Source organism: Pieris napi, chromosome 4 (genome assembly GCF_905475465.1).
Source record: "Pieris napi chromosome 4, ilPieNapi1.2, whole genome shotgun sequence".
Classification (NCBI taxonomy): Eukaryota; Metazoa; Arthropoda; class Insecta; order Lepidoptera; family Pieridae; genus Pieris; species Pieris napi.
Window position 1 is genome coordinate 9626511 of NC_062237.1, and position 19326 is coordinate 9645836.

Genomic DNA, 19326 nt, shown 5'->3' on the forward strand with positions numbered 1-19326 from the left:
CCTAGCTGCCACTTAATAAGACCGCTAGGCTATGAGGCCCTTTAGTTTTGACTTATACGTCCAACTCTGTTTAATGACAACTAAGAATGAGAATTATTTCTTCATACGACGCCACTTAGAAGTATCTAGTTAAGTAATAGCAGAATCAGTTAATATGTCAATATGTTCCTAATCTGTGGACTGAAGTCTAAAATCGAACTTACAAGACTTGGCCTAAAGGTCTAGATACCAGGCCATAAACTCCAAAAAAAAAAAACTTATTTGATTAATCTGTTTATTCTGTTTCTGTGGTAATAAAATTTTCATGGCGCTTAAGCGAGTGTAGACTGTAGAAGTTTTTTTAAAATAGTTAATACTTAATAAAAACAGTCTTTCAAATTCTGATAACACAATTTCTATTGTATTAATGAATTGAGAAAATGTATCGGTAAATAATAATTAGGTTAATTTTGGTAATGGCATTATTCTCACAAATTAACCTTAAATCGTTGTATTTGTGACTCAAGAATATTTGTTTGAAATGGCTGACAAAATAAGGTACGTATTTTCAATACAAAGGTACAAAATCCATTTAGAAAATTATTTATTTCTTCTGTCTCTACGGAGTGAGATACATGCAGTTCGTGTTATTTTTTCGTCGTGACCCAGCAAAATTTTCCTCATGGTATTATGAGCATATGCCACATTACCGAGTTCTGAACGATAATCAGTTTTAAGATACATTTTTATTACTTTTATAATTTAATTTGTGGGTAAATCGTTTTAATTTATTTTAAGAAAAGTAAAATATTAAAGACAATATTTTTGTTTCAGAGTTAATAATTCCAAGTTTGATTTGGATGACAACTATGAAGTGTCCGAATCAGATAAAGAATATACAGAAAAAGAAAAAAAACTACTAGGGAAATTGAAACATCAACATGATAGTGATTCTAGTAGTGAAGAGGAAGTTTATCGTTTTTCAGAATCTGAAAATGAGTCTGAAAAAAATGATTTGGAAATGGCAGATAGTGATGTTGAAGGCCAAGAAAAGTCTGATGATGATTTACCAGATTCCAAAGCTTGGGGAAAGAAAAAGAGATCCTATTATTCTACTGATTATGTTGATGAAGATTATGGTGGATTTGGAGATGACGAGGAGGCAGCTCTTATGGAAGAAGAAGAGGCAAAAAATATACAGAAACGACTTATAGAACAGTTAGAAGAAGATGATTTTAAGTTAGATTTTTTGACACCACTGCAACCAGCCTATAGTAAGAATGAGGAAACATTAATCAAGAATGATTTGAGTCAGATGTCTAAAAGACAAAAAATGCAGTTACTTGAAAAGGAAAGTCCAGAATTTGCAGGACTTATTGAAGACTATAAATCAAAACTTTCTATTGCTAAAGATAATTTACAACCACTTTTGAAACTTGTAAGTCAAGGAAAAGTGCCAGAGTGCTCTGCTTCAAAATTTGTTAAAACTAAATATCACCTTATTTTAAACTACTGTACTAATATAAGTTTTTATGTTCTTCTAAAAAGCCAGCGAATTAGTATACAAAATCATCCAGTTACAAAAAGACTTTACCAGTATCGGCAGATGTTAAATAAAATGGAACCTATATACTTGGAAGTGATTAAACCGCAAATTGATAAAATTATAAATGCCGTTGAGAATAAAGTCAAATTAGTCGTGAGGAAAGAAAACATGAAACGGAAATCAACAAAACTGTCCTTGGAACAGCCACTCAAGAAACTCAAACTAATAAATAAGCTTGAAAAAGATGATGGAGAAGACACTGGTGTTTCTGATAATGATTATGATGGTAATGATTTCTTCAAATCTAGTGCTGGTTCTGATGACTTGGCTAACAAACACACTGAGTCGGATGAGAGTGGTTTCTCTGATAATGATGATTTGGAAGCTGAAAATAACAAACCATCCACATCTCAAGAGGTAACCATGGAAGAATTAGGAGAGAAACGTGAAATAACTTATCAAATTGCTAAAAATAAAGGACTAACTCCACATAGAAAGAAAGAACAAAGAAATCCAAGAGTGAAACATAAACTAAAATACAGAAAAGCTAAAATAAGGAGGAAGGGTGCCGTTCGAGAACCAAGGACTGAGGTCACTCGTTATGCTGGTGAAGCCTCAGGCATTAAAACAAATGTCAAAAAGAGCATCAAAATTAAGTGATTTATATTGCTTTATTAGATATAAAATAATAACATGTAATGGTTTTATTACAATAAAATGATAACAGGAAAAGTTTTCTTAATGTTGCCACCTGCGAAGAACAAAAAAAGATATGTATTCCAAAAAATAGAATTCTATATTACACATTTCGGCAAAATATTTTAACAGAAAAAACACCCTAATTGTAATGAATGGATTAACATGAAACTATACTTGAGATAGAAGATGCTAGGTCACTTGATGTCAAAATAATACAATTTAGGTACCTACATACTATCTTAATAATTTTCCTTATATTATTAAGTATCTTTCTTTACAAGGTTTCAATAAATGAATTATATGTTGAATGGATTGTGTGTTGACAAGACATGTTACAATGAGATAAATTATAAAAAAACTAATTTATACTTACAGTTTTAATACTTTGTCTTTTCCACCAGATGCAACATAGGCACCATCTGGAGACCAATCTACAGCGAAAACCTCATCAGCATGTCCAGGAAGGTCCAATTCTAGTTTTTTTGTTTTCATATTCCAAACTAAAATAAAAATGAATTCCACTATATCTTACATTACTAATTGTATTGCTTGACAGATAGACAAACACAATAAATAATTGTTGTTGTGATTTTTGTTCTAAATTCTTCATCATACAACTTATGATTTCACTACCTTTAAGTGTAGAATCTGCACTGGAGCTTAACAGAAGCCTGGAGTCAGCAGACCAGGCAACCATATAGACAGCTTGCACATGTCCTCGCAAAGTCGTTATAAATTTACCAGTTGATGCTTCCCACAGTTTTACAGATTTATCAAAAGAGGCAGATGCTATTATCCTAAATGAAAGTAAGTAATAGTTAATAATAGTGTTAAATGTAAATACATAATTGCATTGATAAGCTCTGACTAAGCTAACCTAGAGTCAGGAGAAAATTTAACATCATTAATTAGTTGTTGATGTCCTGTCATTCTAGCTAATGGACGTTTTTCTTTTTCAGGTAACCAAAGGAACAGAGTAAAATCATCCGATCCAGAGACAAGCCGCTCAGTTTCATTTTTGCATGTTTCTTGATATCTCTCCAAAGCTCTTTGTTGAAGAATTTTTTCTGCAATTAATTAATTTACACTTTAAAATTGACTATTCACACACATAGTAACCATATTATTGTATATAATATAAAAGTTATGTTTCTTATTTACTATTGCAACACTCTGTTTTAACAAGATCATACTAAAACTTACTGTCATGTGAAGGAGAGTTCCTATCAAGTATGGGGTGAAATGGCCCGGTGCGTAAAATATAGTCTGTACTTAGAGCCATAGTGTTCACCCAATGAGCATGCCCCTCTAAGGTTCTGCACAAAATTCCATCTTCAGCCCTCCAAACCTAAAATATTTTATAGTGGCTAATTATTAAGCACAGAAACAACAAATAATAAAAAACCGAATTTGTTTGTTAAGGAGATGAGAGTTGCTGAATGGTTTCAGCCAAACAGAGCTCAGAAAAACAATTTTTTTACATAAATTCAAGATATGCAATGTAAAAACCTTAATAGTTCTATCCTGCGATGATGTATAAATAAGACCAGTCCCTCCCCATTTGACACATGTTACAGCTTTAGAGTGCCCAGTCAAACTAAGTATTGTATGCCCTGTTACAGTATCCCATATTCTAACATCACCATCTTTTGAAGAACTTGCCAATTTCCGACTATCAGGATTACTAAAAGAATAAAATCATTTAGTACTTGGTTGATTAAAAATTATAGTTATATTGATTCTAAAATAGTACACATCTATTGTGGATTAAATGGTGAACATACCTCAAGTATGGTTCCCATGCTAATGATGTAATCCACTGTTTGTGTCCTATCATGGTCTTTCCAACTTGATTGCCCGTAACTGGATCCCATAATATAATACGACCCTGCTTACATGCAGATGCTAGTCTTGTACCATCTGGAGACCAACTTATACATAGTACCCAGTTGTTGTGGCCTTAAAAGATTTAATGGGTAAGTTGTAACACTTTTATGACTGAAAATTAGTATTTGAGACGTGTTTACTAACCTTTACATACATGTAAAGGAGTTTGTGTATTTATATCCCAAAATCTGACTGTGGTGTCACCTGATCCACTAGCTAAATGGTTACCAGAAGGGCTAAAACATGTAGATATTACTGCTTCTGCATGACCTGGAATAGAACTATTAATTTTGGATTATTAGGTGTATATTGGTCCATTTTAAATAGGTATTTTTTTATTATTACCTTGTACATCTTGTAACTGGCCTTACTTTAAAGACAGCTTGTTGTTGGTATATAATTTCTATGACTTCTTCTGAATTTAACTTTTCAATATCAAGAGCTTCCTTAAGATTTGAGGTTATTTCTGTATCTTTGACGAAAAATAAAAATGGTTTCTCTTCCTAAAATACAATTTTCTTGTTAAAGACGAGAATTTAACAAAAAACTTGTTAAGTCCTCGTGCTATTGTAAAAAAATAATATTTTCACCTCTTGTAGAAGTGCATTACAAATAAGAGTTAGTTGATCCTTTGTAATATTCAAAGGTAAGTCCAATGGACTTCCAATTTCTTCTCCCGTTTCAGATTTAAACTTAGCCTGAATACAAGTAGGTAATTCGCTGTCTAATTCCATTTTTTATTTTTATTTAATATAAATTGGATATACAAATGTAAACATAACCTAAAAATTGCAATTAGGACTTGTTGGGTTTTAACTTTGTAGATGGTACTTATACAGTTATTTTTTTCATGTGTAGTAGTTTTGACATATGTGACAAATACAACACATCAACCGCATTGTGACAGCAGGAAAGCATGAGAGAGAGGCTGAAAGTAAAAAGTCTAATTAATCTGTATTGCCTTAAAGATAAGGATAAATTTATAGAAAAAATGTCTCAATCTAAATCCTAATTTCAGTAGTTAACATCGAAATTTGGTTTAATCAATTTTAATAATATTTTTTTTATGGAACAGGAGGCAACCGAGCAGGCACCCGCCTTCACGTTATGTGTTTAACGCCGCCCGTGGACATCTGCACCAGAAGGATTGCAAGTGCGTTGCCTGCCTTTAAGGTAATGGTACACTTTGAAGGTTGAAGGTCCCTATGATTTTTGTGTAGCAACACCTACATTCTACGGCTATTAATCACTGCATTGACGTCATACCCTGAAACACGCTAACGAAGTTATTCCGGCCGCTAAGGATATATACAACTTCTCGGCCTTAGCCACTGTAACCTTCGGGCCGGCCAGTTAGTAGTTAGACTAGTCTAAGGTCTTTCCTTTAGGTTTGAAGTACTGTCCAAATATGAGTTCACAAAATTCAACTCTCATAAATTTTTCATAACGCGCCTAAAGAAGTATAACTTCAAAAAGTGTGAATTAGGTGTCTCATTCCCCTTTACACATCATATAACGTGTAAAGTTAAAAAAGCTAGATACTCTTACTTTTTACTCTAAGGTGTCTCTTCTAATTTTAATCTCTTTAACATATGTCCATAGCGAATAGCGTGACTGGAGGTAGCTGGTAGTGATTGTGGACTGTGCTCTGTGTTGAATTGACAGCGACAGAAAAGGTAAAAGGAATTATGAAATGTCTGGCATCGGCTTTTACATACGTGTTGTGTTTATTCTTATGAGGTTTTAAACTGGACGTAAAAATGAAATATCTGTACATTTTAATATTGTTGTGTTCTTTAGTTTATTGTGATGAACATACTCATACTTATAAGCAAGGGGAACAAGTTGTGCTATGGATGAACACTGTTGGCCCATATCACAATCGTCAAGAGACTTATGCGTATTTCTCACTACCGTTTTGTGTCGGGACAAAAGTTACCATTGGCCATTACCACGAGACTTTATCAGAAGCTCTACAAGGTGTAGAATTAGAGTTTAGCGGTCTCGACATTACTTACAGAGACAATGTTCCAGCACAGCAATTTTGTGCAACTGAACTAGATGAGCAAGCATATAAGGCCCTGGTTTATGCAGTTAAAAATCACTATTGGTACCAAATGTATGTGGATGACTTACCTATATGGGGAATCGTTGGAGAAATTGATGGTGACAATTACTATATCTGGACTCATAAGAAATTTGATATTGGCTACAATGGCAACAGAATAGTTGAAGTAAATCTTACGGCGGAAAACAAAGAGAAACTGGCATTAGGAGCTAAAATTCCATTTACATATGAAGTTAATTGGAAACCAAGTAGTATTAAGTTTGAAGATCGTTTTGATAAATATTTGGATCCAAACTTCTTTCAACATAGAATTCACTGGTTCAGTATTTTTAACAGTTTTATGATGGTCATATTTCTAGTTGGTCTTGTATCCATGATCCTTATGAGAACTCTGAGAAAAGATTATGCAAGGTATTCTAAAGACGATGACCTTGATGACTTGGAAAAAGATTTGGGTGATGAGTATGGATGGAAACAAGTGCATGGAGATGTTTTTAGACCTGTTCCTCATTTAGCTATGTTTTCAGCTTTAATTGGTGCAGGTTATCAACTTACAGTTGTCACTTTAGCTGTTATAATTTTTACTATATTTGGAGAACTCTATACTGAAAGAGGGTCTTTATTGTCAACTGCCATATTTATTTACACATTATCATCACCTGTAAATGGATATTTTGGAGGATCCTTGTATGCAAGAATGGGAGGAAGACTTTGGATTAAGCAGATGTTATTGTCTGCTTTCTTATTACCAGTACTAGTCTGTGGCACTGCATTTTGCATTAACTTTATTGCTATGTATTACCACGCTTCTAGAGCTCTTCCTTTTGGTAGCATGATTGAGGTAATGTCAATATGTACTTTTGTTATTTTGCCATTGACACTGGTAGGCACTGTCCTTGGACGAAATTTAGCTGGCCAACCAGATTATCCTTGTAGAATAAATGCTGTACCCAGGCCAATCCCTGAAAAAAAGTGGTTCATGGAACCATTTATAATCATTATTATGGGAGGGATTTTACCTTTTGGCTCTATATTTATTGAGATGTATTTTATTTTCACATCATTTTGGGCATATAAAATTTATTATGTTTATGGGTTTATGTTATTGGTATTTTTGATATTGATGATTGTAACAGTATGTGTGACCATTGTATGTACTTACTTCCTTTTAAATGCAGAAGACTATCGCTGGCAATGGACAAGTTTTCTCTCAGCTGGAAGCACTGCTCTCTATGTCTACCTGTACTCATTTTATTATTTCCTATTTAAAACAAAGATGTATGGTTTATTCCAAACTGCATTTTATTTTGGATACATGGCATTATTTAGTATGGCCTTAGGAATGATTTGTGGTACAGTTGGTTATTTAGGCACAAGCTTATTTGTACGTAAGATCTATTCAACAGTTAAAATTGATTGAGCAGTACCCATTATAAGGATTACTAAGGTTTATAAATAATTATTGTCATAGGGACTGGCAGCAATATACGAGAGTTAAAAATATTAAATAAAATGGAAACTATTGTCATCATATTGTAGTGATGGCATATTTGTCTTATAATACAAATATAATAGATATTACTGGAATATATATCAGATTATGGAAATGTAACCAGAGTTATCATGAATGCCCCTGGGACATTTTACATGATGATTTAAAACAATTTGAAAATAGTCATTATATTCACTATATGATTTATTTTGTACTCTTTGTATTGTAGAATTCCAGAGAAGTCTATATTCAAAAATGACTAGAGTGGAAAATCCTACATAATATCTGATATATCAGTAATGTTTTGTCATGTGAATCAATTCAGATTTATTTTTCTTTATGTTCAATTAGTTGCTTTTATTAAATGTTAAATATTTAACTATGTTACAAAACTGATAACTATTTGCGATCACTTTTAAAAATGATTTTGTGAATGAAACATGAATACATACTATTCATGTTTCATAATGTGTAAGGTGTTAGTATGAGTTTATCAAATATTGTAGATCCTTTTAGGGACTGTTAAATTTGTAAGTCACTATTTTCCCTAAGAGTGTGATCTTTAACTAAGATGTATTTAGGTGTAATTTTACTTTCTATATAATGTAAATATTACCTTAGAAAATGTAGCTACTGACTTGCAACAACTTTTGTTTTTAAATTATTTGTGTTTGTGGTTTAGGCAGAAGATATCTGTTATCCAACACATTAAATTATAACATTGTGAGAAATAAAGTACTATATTGACAGTGTTTCTTTTAATTATTAATGTTTATTGTAAAACTAATGGCTTAACACACTATTTAAAAAAGAATAAATCTAAAATCTCTCTGCATCTTCAACCAGATTTACCATGGAGTGTTCAGAGGAGTTGTTCGGATAAATACCTGCAGCTGAGTTTCATCATCGGACGCCGAGGAAGAATACGAAATATCACCAAGACGTCCGTTGTTGCACAACTGCTGAACGGATTTGGATTCTACTAAGTTGTTATTGGAAAAAAAGATTTATTTGTCAAATTCATAGCTCTTTTCTATTAATCGCTGTATATACCTAAAATACATTTATCCAGCTGCTACATAATCAGATATAATTTGTTAATAGAATTAGCAACTGCAAGAACAAATAAAAAATCCAGTGGAGCTACAACCTTTTAGGCCTGGGCCCCAGATTTCTGTATCAGCCTTCGGTGCCTGACACACGTCATCGACTTTTTGGGTCTAAAACATGGCGGTTACCTCACAGTGAAGTAACTTACGGCGCGGCGTTCTTTAGGTACGTTTACCAAGTAAGTTATAATTAAATAAAACTACAAAACCCAAATAATAATCATGTATTATAAAATATTATTATCTTATAGATAATACATATTTGTTTTTATGCTTTATTTTCATCATTTTCAACAAACAATTCTGGATCGATAGATGCTTTTCTATTTTTCTTTCCACCTGGAGTTTTAGCATTGAATGCTTCCGCAGTTCTTTTCCTAAGCGCAGACACATCTTCATTTTCGTCACTTTGATCTGCCCATTCTAACACCAATCTTCTACCGTAAAGATGAGTGGATTGGCAAAGGGCGTCATATGCATTCTGTAAATAAGAAAAATCGATATTAAATAAGAAATAAATTTTATTACACTTATGTACACAGTATTGTCTTTTATAAACATAACCTTTACACATTTAAAGAAAAAACTTTTTAACCGCATTAAAGTAATGTATTATGATAAATTTATAATTAACGGTGGTCAACAAATGGTCAAGGTGAGCATGCACGCTGTAAAGCACGCGAAACGTCGGTTAAATTTAAAACTAAAGTTTAAGTTTTTAAATTTAACCGACGTTTCGCGTGCTTTACAGCGTGCGTGGTCACCTTGACCATTTGTTGACCACCGTGGTTAAATTTAAAATTATGTTAAATAATTGTAAATTTATAATAATACATAACTTTAATCCGGTTAAAAAGTTTTTTCTTTACACTTATGTAATCAAATTTATTTCGGACACAAAAATCCGTAGGTTCATTTTTTTTATTTGTATGAATAAAACCCACAGGAACTGCTATGCAACTTGCATGTAGGAGTTCCTGTGTGCTTAAAATATATCTACAAAAAGTGTAACCGTAACATGAAACATTTGTTAATTAAGGGCAATAATTTAAATTTAAAAACTAAGAAATATAAGTAATTCAACCCGTTAGGTCTATTTTTAAATTATGCTTAAGGGAAGCTCTATTCAGTGTTGCCATACGTAGTAATCCAGCCTTTCTATTCCCTTTAGAATCCTGTGAATGTAGAAATCTAATTGGTGTTTTAATTTTATTTCCTCTTGCAAAAAAGAAATTAAACATTTGTAGGGCTTAAAGAAATTTATTTTACCTTTGCATCAGCTTTTGAATAATAATCCACGAACGCAAAGCCTCGATGTTGGTCGGATCCTGCTGTTAGTTTTTTCGGCAACCGCAATGTTTTTATTTCACCAAATGCTCTGTAATCAATAATTCTTATTAAATCAATGTACTTACGAAAAATACTAAATAATAGCCTTAAAATCGTGTTGAATAAATAAATAATTTTATTGCAATGTGCAAATATCGATACACGAACTCTATGCATGCTTTTTACTTACAGTAAAGACGAATATAAGGCACTAGAAATCGTCAAAAATTTACAATATTAAAATAAAATTATTATTATTTCATATAATTATTATTTATTTTATTTTACCTGAATATTTCGTGCAATTCATTCCTGTTCGCCTGGAACGGTACATTTCTCACGAGTATTTTTGTGCCATTCTGTGCTGTCTCTTTGACAGTCTTCTTGTTAGTTTTCACTTCAGTTCTGAAAAAAAAAAAAAATATATAATTAAAAACTTTAGAGGTGTCAAGGGACACCTGGATGGAACGAAATTCCTTTCGATTAATTTATATGTTAATTGGTATAATAACAGTATGACAGATTTTCTCGACACCAATCTTACGACGAAAAAAAAAGCCAGCATCACGAGGTGTTCCCAGGCGGTCACCCATCCAAGTACTGACCTCGCCCGACGTTGCTTAACTTCGGTGATCGGACGAGAACCGGTGTATTCAACGTGGTATGGACGTTGGCGATAGCTAGATGGAAAATGTATAATATAACAACTATAGCAAAAAGTGTCGTTACAACTTTTGGTCTTAATTTATTCCGTCTAGCCCCCTTTCGCAACGCTCGATAACTTCGTTCCAACAAGACTAATTTAGTTAAGTGATTCCAAAAATAATTTTCATTTCTTATCCCTACAAAAAAAAAGCCAACATCACGAGGTGTTCTCAGGCGGTCACCCATCCAAGTACTGACCTCGCCCGACGTTGCTTAACTTCGGTGATCGGACGAGAACCGGTGTATTACAATAGCAAATAGCAAAAAAGTGTCGTGACAACTTTTCGTAAGAATTTTTTCCGTCTAGCCCCCTTTCACAACGCGCGATAAGGAACTTCGTTCCAATATAATATTAACATTAATATTTTAATCTACGTTTATTTATAGCTTAACATTGTGAAGGGAGTCTTGTGTACAGTGCGTTCGACATAAAGTGAGGATCCTCCGACTGACCCGAGGGCCCTAGTGCCTTAGTTCAAGAAGTGGTACAACTCTAGTGGTCGGAATAACTTCGTTAGAACATATAAGGGTATGACGTCATCCTTATTATAACCGTGGAATGTAGGTGTCGCTACAGAATCAACGCCGCGCTCCCGCCTAAGGGAGCGTTCAAGTATTACTTCACGCAATTTTTGACCTCCCCCCCATGTAACGCACCGTAACGTTTTTCTGTACCCAAGTATAGTAAAACGTTTCGTGACCACCTAGTGACTTTTTATACCTAAAAGTTACCATTATGTGGTGTAAAGTACTGGAAAGTCGAGAATAATATTAACAATAACGCGTAATTCAATATCCGCCCCGCATCGTAACGTTATACAAGAGGACCCCTTCCCCCAAAATTCGTTACGTAATACTTGAACTTACCCTAACTCTATATTACAAAATTCCGACACAAATACACTAAAATAAGAGATTTTACTGGACCCCAAAGCCGGAATATGACTAATAAGATATTTTTCAAAGTCTACAACCACATTATTTAAGTCTTAACTGTAGTTTAATTCCGATTTCTGCGTGTTTATTTTTTTATAGACATATAGGCGATCAGCCAGAATACATTAAATATAGTTCAAAAAACCACTTACTGGTTACCCCTCTCGGAACGCTTCAGTTCAAGTTGTTTCTCATCTAAACTGGAACCTTGCAGTGTTTTTAAGGCTTCAGTGGCGTGACCCTTCTTATAAAACTGCACAAACCCGTAGCCCATAGACAAGAATTTCCCGGAATTTTTGGGATCCTTCTTTTTGGCGATTGTTACCGCGTGAATACGACCACACGAAGAGAAATGCTAAAAATAAATTGTTTATAGTAAATTAAATACATAAAATATCGGTCAGCAAATTTATTTATAAAGAACGGACAGATTTTGACGATCAATGATTTGGATTGATCTCCGACTCGAGTAGCAAAATAACAATCCAAATACATATAAATTCTTCGAATAAATTGTAAACAAAAAATAGAGAACAAAGTAAGACTTAAATCGAATCGAACTCGTAAAGGTCTTAAATTATTGAAGCGCCATTAGGGCTGGGTTCTAGTTAATTATTTCGATTCTTTCTCGTTTATTGCCGATATCATATGAGCTCAAAACACGACAAAAGCTATATCTACATTGTAAAATAAGTATATGAAGCAATAAACCAATAAATAGATTAATAGTTCAATTCAGTTTACGACTATTAGCAAGGTTACATTGTTGTGCGATAAACCACGAAATATAATTTTGTATCAATTGTGCTTAGTGGCGTTGATGGGTACGAGATTAAAAGGGATTGGATCCTGAGAGAAAAAACGGGTGATAAAAGTTGGCCTTCACGACGCCGCATCTAAGAATAACAAAATTGTAGAATAAAAAATTAATGTGAATAATAAGAGGCTTATTATTATTAAATTACTTTGATAGACTTATTTTAAATTATATAAGCATTTTAAGTCTATGACGTGTCGTCTAATTTGGCATTTTCTACAGATAAAGAATCTGTCAGTGCCTTTAACATACCAGTCACTGACTGTTGAATTTCGGAATCTATGACCCGTATTTTAGAGCTGTCAAACCATTTTTTCTTTGATATATTTGGAAGTGCTCAAGACGAGATTGTGAATACCAATTATTAGAATATGACCAACTTTACGATAGTTTAAAATTTAATGGTCATAGAATATTCTTACCGATTTAAGCCCTTCTTCCGTTGTTTTAAAGTTCAAATTCTTTACAAACACTGTCGTATCATTTTCAGGTTCCTCATTGTCTTTAATTTCTTGCATAGGTTTATCTTCTATTTCAGTATGTTTATCACTCTCGACATTTTCAGTAGTTTGAGTTACCTCAGGATTTTGGACTTCAGCAATGGATTTAATAAAAACATTTTCTGGTGCCCATTCTAAATATAAGGGGGCTGATTTGAATTGTGAGTAAGCGAGTTTCAAAAAGGCTTTCTTAGCTTCGAAAGGCTCGATAAAGTCAACTAAGGCTGTGATACCATGCTTCGGCATTAGGAAACGTGCGATTTGTCCGTGTTTCTCGAATAGAGACTTAACTTCGTCTCTTTCTGTACCAGCTGGTAAATTTTTAACTAGCATACAAGTTTTTGAACGTTTTTTACTGGGCTGAAAGAAAAATCAACATACTGTGAATATCGGAACACTGTTAGACAGTATATTACGTAAGCTAATAACAACAGTCATAACAATTTAAAAAAGTTAAAAAGATTTATGAGAAGCTTCAACAGAACTTGGGACCAAGACCAAATTATTTCGCAGCAAGCGTCGCTCTCTTTAGTCTATACTAAAGCAATGACAATTTCAATACCTTACCACCGTCTGAATTAAGAGCCAATGTTTTTAAAGAACATAGATAAAAAATAATATAAAACATTAAGTGAAGAAAGTATCGATTTCGAAGTCTGGTTACATTTTGATTGAATAACTAATCGTAACCATGTTAACAAACAATACCTCAAGTTTTATAGGGCCGGAAAAAGTAACAAGACAAACAAAAAATTCAATATTTATTTGAAGTTTATGGTAGTGATCGTAAACTGTCTAGAAAGAGTTCCGCTTTAGTTATATTAATCCAACATATCTAATCATTTGTAGAGAGATATGTAGGCTATATATATATAATGTAGGAGATATGTACTACTATTACGGACTAAACTCCATTTTTATAAAATTGTTGTATGGCTTTGCTAGGCTTTAATCTTAATAATTTATAAATATACAAATTATTCCTCTTTACCGATGTAGAAAAAGCACTTACTCTATTAAACGCGTCCAAATACACGCCATTGTTTTCCAAGAATGCTTTGGTCTCGGCAACTAATTGGGTTTCACCCAATGCCAACCTCACGGCAGCACTTGTATCTATTACCATATAATTAAATAAGTTAATTTATTTATTAAAGAGGTCTTGCCTATAAACAGCTCTGCGGTAAATGTGGATAAGAGACGAGGAAAATAAAAGAGGTAGAGACAAATTTATTGGCTAACCTATACATCATAGGAAAAGAGTTAGAACTTAGGATGGTTATGCGAAAGGGAATGGCAAAAGGTTCTTACTTTTTATTTTAACTATAAAATGTTATTGGTGACAAAATAATTATGAAATATTTTGCGCATAAAATAACGTTCTGTATTGAGACTGCCCATATTCACAGGAGATATAATAGTGTTCAAAAACGTCCGTAGACTTTGGGCGTGTTTTATTTCCGGGATGCTAATCACTAGTGTCTATCTAGATCTCAAGGAATGCGGTTGCATGCATACATTATACATTAGTGAAACAAAAGCCAGAACGTCCCTACCCCATGCCCCATATTCATCAAATAATAACTATAGATATCGTAATAATTAATGACGTGATATTATCAATATTCAAGACTTGATATTGGATTGTTTAAGTCAAATTTTAGGTCAAAACTTTTTTCTTAATTTGCATGCCGTTATGGCGGGCTGCATATGCGAAACAACAAATATTGTAAAATATGTTGAAGTTAATAAATAGATGACTATAATATTGAAACAAGTCAATAATTATTATTGATATTGTTTTTATCAAAACTTACTGGTATTATTATCATTCAAGAGCTGTTCCTTCGTGGTGTTATAGTTGGCTGCGACAACGTCAGCCACGGCGTTGGCTCCCAAGAACAAAGTGTTCCAGTTGTGCGACGATTTCGCTTGTTCTTTTAATTTTTTCGCCTTTTTCTCCTTGAACGAGAGTCCAGCTAGAAAATAACAATTATTATAACAAGTATAAAAAAAAGATAAATAAGAATACGACAAAAATCCTTAAGACATATTAAAACGCATTTTAAAAAATAGCGAAAGAGCGGAAAGTTTGAAATCTGACAGATATAAATTTTGACGTTTTAAGTATAATATGATTATATATAACAGGTTAATGTCATTTGTTTACGATTTGTTTATATATTTCCCAAAATATTAATTATAATTTTGATATACAATTATAATTTCGAATATAAAAGGTTATATTAAAATTACCATCATCATCATCGTTTTCAACTGTTTCAGACTTAGCGGGTAGAATATGCATCATTCTCCCACAAAACGCAGTTCCATCCAACTCGGTGTAGGCTTTGACAGCATGTTCCGGCATCACAAAGGTGATTGTCGCAAAACCTTTAGGTTGACGGAGTATAGCATCTATTGGCATGTTCACGTCAGCTATCGGACCTAAATTAAAGAATATATGTTATGATATACGGATCACGCAAAATGGACATTCATTTGTCTAATTGTGGAACTCATATTATATGGTGTTGACTAAGCTTACTTTCTACTGTAAAAATCGGACCACGGACGGAGCTATGCTATAAACAAAAAAATACGCATCGAATTTTCAACACTCTTTTTTAATTGTTAATCGGTTAAAGAGTCTTTTCCTAAATATCCATTGTAGGTAATCTTCAAACACAATAGATAATATATTTTAAATAGAAAATAATTTGTATTAAATAATGTAGAAAAATTATACCCGCATTTTAGGTCTTCAGTAAGCACAAACTTTTTTTAGTGTAAAAACTTACCATACTTTTCAAATAATGCAGTTAATTCTTCTTCGGAAACAACATATGGCAAATTTCTTACAAAGATGCTTCCACTCTCACCAATAGTTTCACCATTGTTTGTTCTCTGAAAATATTAATATAATTGACAAAATGTTATGTTACAGTTTTCTATGTATTAAATAATTTGCATATTTCCCCATTTTCTATAACTCTTGGTATTTACTAAAAAGTGTTAAAAATCACTCATATATGAATACACATTAAAATATAATGATTTAAAGAACAGAACATTCACAATACCTCTTTTTTCCTTCTTAAGCTTTCTTGCTCTTCTTCTTCGGCTGCTTGTTTTGCATTATCTTCATATTTATGGACATGCACCCTATGACTTCCTGTACAATTTATTTTTACATAAATTATGTAAATGTCTCCCTATTTTGATTATTTGCAATAAATCATAATCATTTACGATACTTCTACTTTTAATAAAAAAAAATATAATGTATCAAGAATAGTCCTCTGATTAATATTATAGAAATTCAGAAGATTAATAAAAAAAATATTTGTAGTAATCCAATTTATTTATTATTTACAATCAGCCTTGGAAAATATATTGAGCACAATAATACTATTTGTTGTCTTAAACATTTATGACAATTTGTATTAATATTACTCATAATACCGTATGAAAGGAAAATAAGTAAAAATTGATATTTCTCAACACTCACCTAAAAACAATTTATCCTTTTTAAGTGCCTTTTTAAGTTCAATTTCTGTTCTAAAACCAACATAACAAAAGCCAGCAAGCTTCTTTCCTTTGCCAAGAGGTAATCTAATTGAAAATGGTACTAAGGGCTTGAAAAAATCTTTAATATCTTTCTTCTTACACTTGAAGGGGAGTCCATTTATCTAAAAAATATACATATTTATATGATAAGAGAGAAAAAGAATCTACAGGTAAGCTGGTATAGGATGTAATCCCATTGTTAATATATGTTCATAGTAATTTCTTCAATTCTGATTATTATTAAACAAGTATAAATTAATAGTCAAAAGAGAACTAACCTTCACATAAAATAAAGGTCTATTTCTAATCTTCTTGGGTTTTTCATCAGATGAATTATTCACTGTGTCCTTGAAGCCGTCCACTTTTTTCATTAAGGACTTCATGTACTGTAAATTTCAATAATTATTTATTTGAGCACAGTATTGCTAAATATATTTTATTATTATATTATAGGTAGGTTGTGGAATTCTTCATTTGTATTCAAATAAATATTTATGATTATTACTATGACAATACACTTTCATAATAAATAAAAATACACACATCTAAATCACTGATTTGTGCATTTGCCACTTTGGTTTCTTGTACTTTTTCTTTTTCTTCACTTTGTGGCACTGCATCATTACTTTCCTTAATTTCATCTTCAACTCCACTATCATTATCACTCTTATTTAAGTCAACTAAGGTATCCTTAATCCATGCTGTTTTCTCATTGACATGAGCTTCAATAAACTCTGCAAACAAGGGATCATCTTTATGCTGAAAGAAGAAAATAATATTTAAATTATATAATGTTTATTTAACTATTTATTTCATGAAGGCCTGTAAAAACATTGATACACATAAGTTTAAATTTAATAGTTGCAAATTACAAAAATAAAAGATGGATTTTATTTGGACATAATAACATTTTGTTTATTATTAATTAAAAATTTATTATCAATGTTTAATTTCTATTCTACTGAATTAATTGTTTGTTGAATATTATTATAAAATGAACTTTTTACCTTTTTAAGTAATTCTTTTATTTTGTTATTATTTTTCTCAGTCTTGCTAAGTTTTTTCTTAGGGGTATTAGTGACCTCACTGTCTTCTTTATTTAGTTTCTTGTATGCAGTGCTGTCTGTGGCATATTTACTCCATGCTCTAGGCTTAGTTTCAGCACCTAAGTTCGCACAAATATTAACACTTATTTTCATACTATTGATAAATGTTTCACCATAGTGTTCTCGAGCAGCCGAAGCCTGTTCTTCTGACCGGTAGCCCACAAAGCCAAAATTTCTGAATTTGCCATCTTTTGTGTATTTTAATTGGACGTCTGTGACTTCTCCTTTTTGACCAAATATTTCTCTAAGTTGTTCTACAGTAACCTGAAATAAGTAAGATTAAATTATTAAAACTGAAAATGAAAATATAACTCAACGACGTGAGGTAAATGACTTACTTTGTTTGGCAAATTTTTAACAATTAATCGAGACATTTTACAAAGTAGTATAGTTTTACAAACTATAAAGATACAACTATTTTTTAAGTTATATATGAACAAAACACTTTTCTCCACATTGCACAAAAATATAAATAAACATCGACCATGTGTTCTTTTACAGTTCGTTGACAGTTTGACATATGTCAGTTATCACTTGTGAGTATTGACAGGCAATAATAACTACTGAAGGGTGCCAAGTGCCAACTGTGCCAACTCCTCTTAGTCTGTAATGACAACAAACAAACGAAGAGGTTATTTTCTTTGTAATCTTTACATTTATTTATTTAGTCCGTAAAACCAAGTACTAACATCATAGTTTTCATTAAAGTAAGTATCAGTAAACCCTTTGAATAAGATCGAGATAGAAAAGAAAGAATAAGATTGAAAGAGATTTTTAACAAAAGACACCGAGGATTGTTGTTATCTTATCGAAGGTGATCATTATTTCGATCTTGAAAACTACCACTAGCCACCACTGGGAAATAACTGTGGCATCAGATATATACTTTTTATATTAAAACTTCAATTTAAAAAGATGTCCACTATGACTTTTGGTCAAAAGCAATTCATACCTACACCTCCAGATAAGGGAAGTTTTCCTTTAGACCATGAAGGTGTTTGTAAGGCTACTATGAAAAGGTATCTTAATTGCTTATTTGAAAATGATAGTAATAACTCTATGTGCCGAGCAGAAGCCAAGGAATATCTTGCTTGTAGAATGGAACACAATCTTATGGCTAAAGAAGAATGGTCAAAATTAGGCTTCTCGGACAAAGATAAACAATTAAAAGAAGAAGAGAAATAAAACTACAATTAGTACTGTTAGACTAGTGATTAAATTTAATGTTTGTTATTTAAAAAATAAACCATTTGAAATTAGTATTTATCTTTTATTATAACATTATTAAAAAACTGCTATTGTAGGTTTGAAGGTGTTTTGATGTTCATATAACTGAAGACTGATAATTACTAAAGCATTAAACTGTATCTTCATTACCAGTAAATATAGGTTTATATAATAATAAGAATAAATATGAATTATAGTCTCATAATATTCTATTTTCATTTAAAAAGTGCAAGTTCCTTAGTTCCTTTGAATAAGTGGGAAAATGATGTCATGTGGAGGTTGATGTCACAGAAACATGTAAGTTTCTTTAGATTTTTTATATTTAAGTTATCCACACTATACTATTGAAATTTGCT

At 32.1% G+C, this 19326-nt stretch overlaps 5 protein-coding genes and 1 non-coding gene across 6 annotated transcripts; 3 read left to right on the forward strand and 3 right to left on the reverse strand.

Annotated features, from left to right (window-relative positions):
* The first annotated feature begins 282 nt into the window (after positions 1–282).
* Positions 283–2257, forward strand: LOC125049025 (something about silencing protein 10). The gene is made up of 2 exons (XM_047648022.1): positions 283–537; positions 814–2257. The coding sequence occupies exons 1-2, from the start codon at positions 521–523 to the stop codon at positions 2183–2185; spliced, it is 1389 nt and encodes a 462-aa protein (XP_047503978.1). The 5' UTR covers positions 283–520; the 3' UTR covers positions 2186–2257.
* Positions 2178–4954, reverse strand: LOC125049024 (notchless protein homolog 1). Its single transcript, XM_047648021.1, has 10 exons — positions 4702–4954; positions 4457–4614; positions 4256–4392; positions 4009–4183; positions 3734–3908; positions 3428–3572; positions 3102–3291; positions 2858–3021; positions 2598–2724; positions 2178–2276 (listed from the first exon to the last, which is right to left on the reverse strand). The coding sequence occupies exons 1-10, from the start codon at positions 4843–4845 to the stop codon at positions 2264–2266; spliced, it is 1428 nt and encodes a 475-aa protein (XP_047503977.1). The 5' UTR covers positions 4846–4954; the 3' UTR covers positions 2178–2263.
* Positions 4955–5765: 811 nt separating this feature from the next.
* LOC125049023 (transmembrane 9 superfamily member 3) lies at positions 5766–7775 on the forward strand. Its single transcript, XM_047648020.1, has one exon. It carries the CDS (start codon positions 5872–5874, stop codon positions 7597–7599), a length of 1728 nt encoding a protein of 575 aa, XP_047503976.1. The 5' UTR covers positions 5766–5871; the 3' UTR covers positions 7600–7775.
* Positions 7776–8988: 1213 nt separating this feature from the next.
* On the reverse strand, positions 8989–18255 carry LOC125049022 (probable RNA-binding protein 19). Its single transcript, XM_047648019.1, has 15 exons — positions 18082–18255; positions 17645–18007; positions 17181–17396; positions 16916–17023; positions 16579–16759; positions 16151–16242; positions 15869–15974; positions 15324–15515; positions 14885–15046; positions 14080–14183; positions 12990–13427; positions 11903–12105; positions 10398–10514; positions 10050–10158; positions 8989–9261 (listed from the first exon to the last, which is right to left on the reverse strand). The coding sequence occupies exons 1-15, from the start codon at positions 18115–18117 to the stop codon at positions 9049–9051; spliced, it is 2640 nt and encodes an 879-aa protein (XP_047503975.1). The 5' UTR covers positions 18118–18255; the 3' UTR covers positions 8989–9048.
* LOC125049252 lies at positions 10666–10784 on the reverse strand. Its single transcript, XR_007116974.1, has one exon. It is a non-coding gene; the product is annotated as a 5S ribosomal RNA (ribosomal RNA).
* A 79-nt stretch (positions 18256–18334) lies between the features above and the next one.
* Positions 18335–19003, forward strand: LOC125049026 (cytochrome c oxidase assembly protein COX19). The gene has a single exon (XM_047648024.1). The coding sequence runs from the start codon at positions 18659–18661 to the stop codon at positions 18926–18928; it is 270 nt and encodes an 89-aa protein (XP_047503980.1). The 5' UTR covers positions 18335–18658; the 3' UTR covers positions 18929–19003.
* Positions 19004–19326: the final 323 nt, after the last annotated feature.

Excerpts from the sequence above, each read along its gene's own strand:
- LOC125049022 (XM_047648019.1), bottom strand. The coding sequence starts at position 18,117 with ATGTCTCGATTAATTGTTAAAAATTTGCCAAACAAA. Across the intron at positions 16,243-16,578 it reads AAAGGATAAATTGTTTTTAG|GAAGTCATAGGGTGCATGTC; the intron begins GTGAGTGTTGAG and ends TAAATTGTACAG. Across the intron at positions 13,428-14,079 it reads ATTTGGACGCGTTTAATAGA|CCCAGTAAAAAACGTTCAAA; the intron begins GTAAGTGCTTTT and ends TTTTTCTTTCAG.
- LOC125049026 (XM_047648024.1), top strand. The coding sequence starts at position 18,659 with ATGTCCACTATGACTTTTGGTCAAAAGCAATTCATACCTACACCTCCA.
- LOC125049023 (XM_047648020.1), top strand. The coding sequence starts at position 5,872 with ATGAAATATCTGTACATTTTAATATTGTTGTGTTCTTTAGTTTATTGT.
- LOC125049024 (XM_047648021.1), bottom strand. The coding sequence starts at position 4,845 with ATGGAATTAGACAGCGAATTACCTACTTGTATTCAGGCTAAGTTTAAA. Across the intron at positions 3,292-3,427 it reads GAACTCTCCTTCACATGACA|AAAAAATTCTTCAACAAAGA; the intron begins GTAAGTTTTAGT and ends AATTAATTGCAG. Across the intron at positions 3,022-3,101 it reads AAATTTTCTCCTGACTCTAG|GATAATAGCATCTGCCTCTT; the intron begins GTTAGCTTAGTC and ends ACTTTCATTTAG.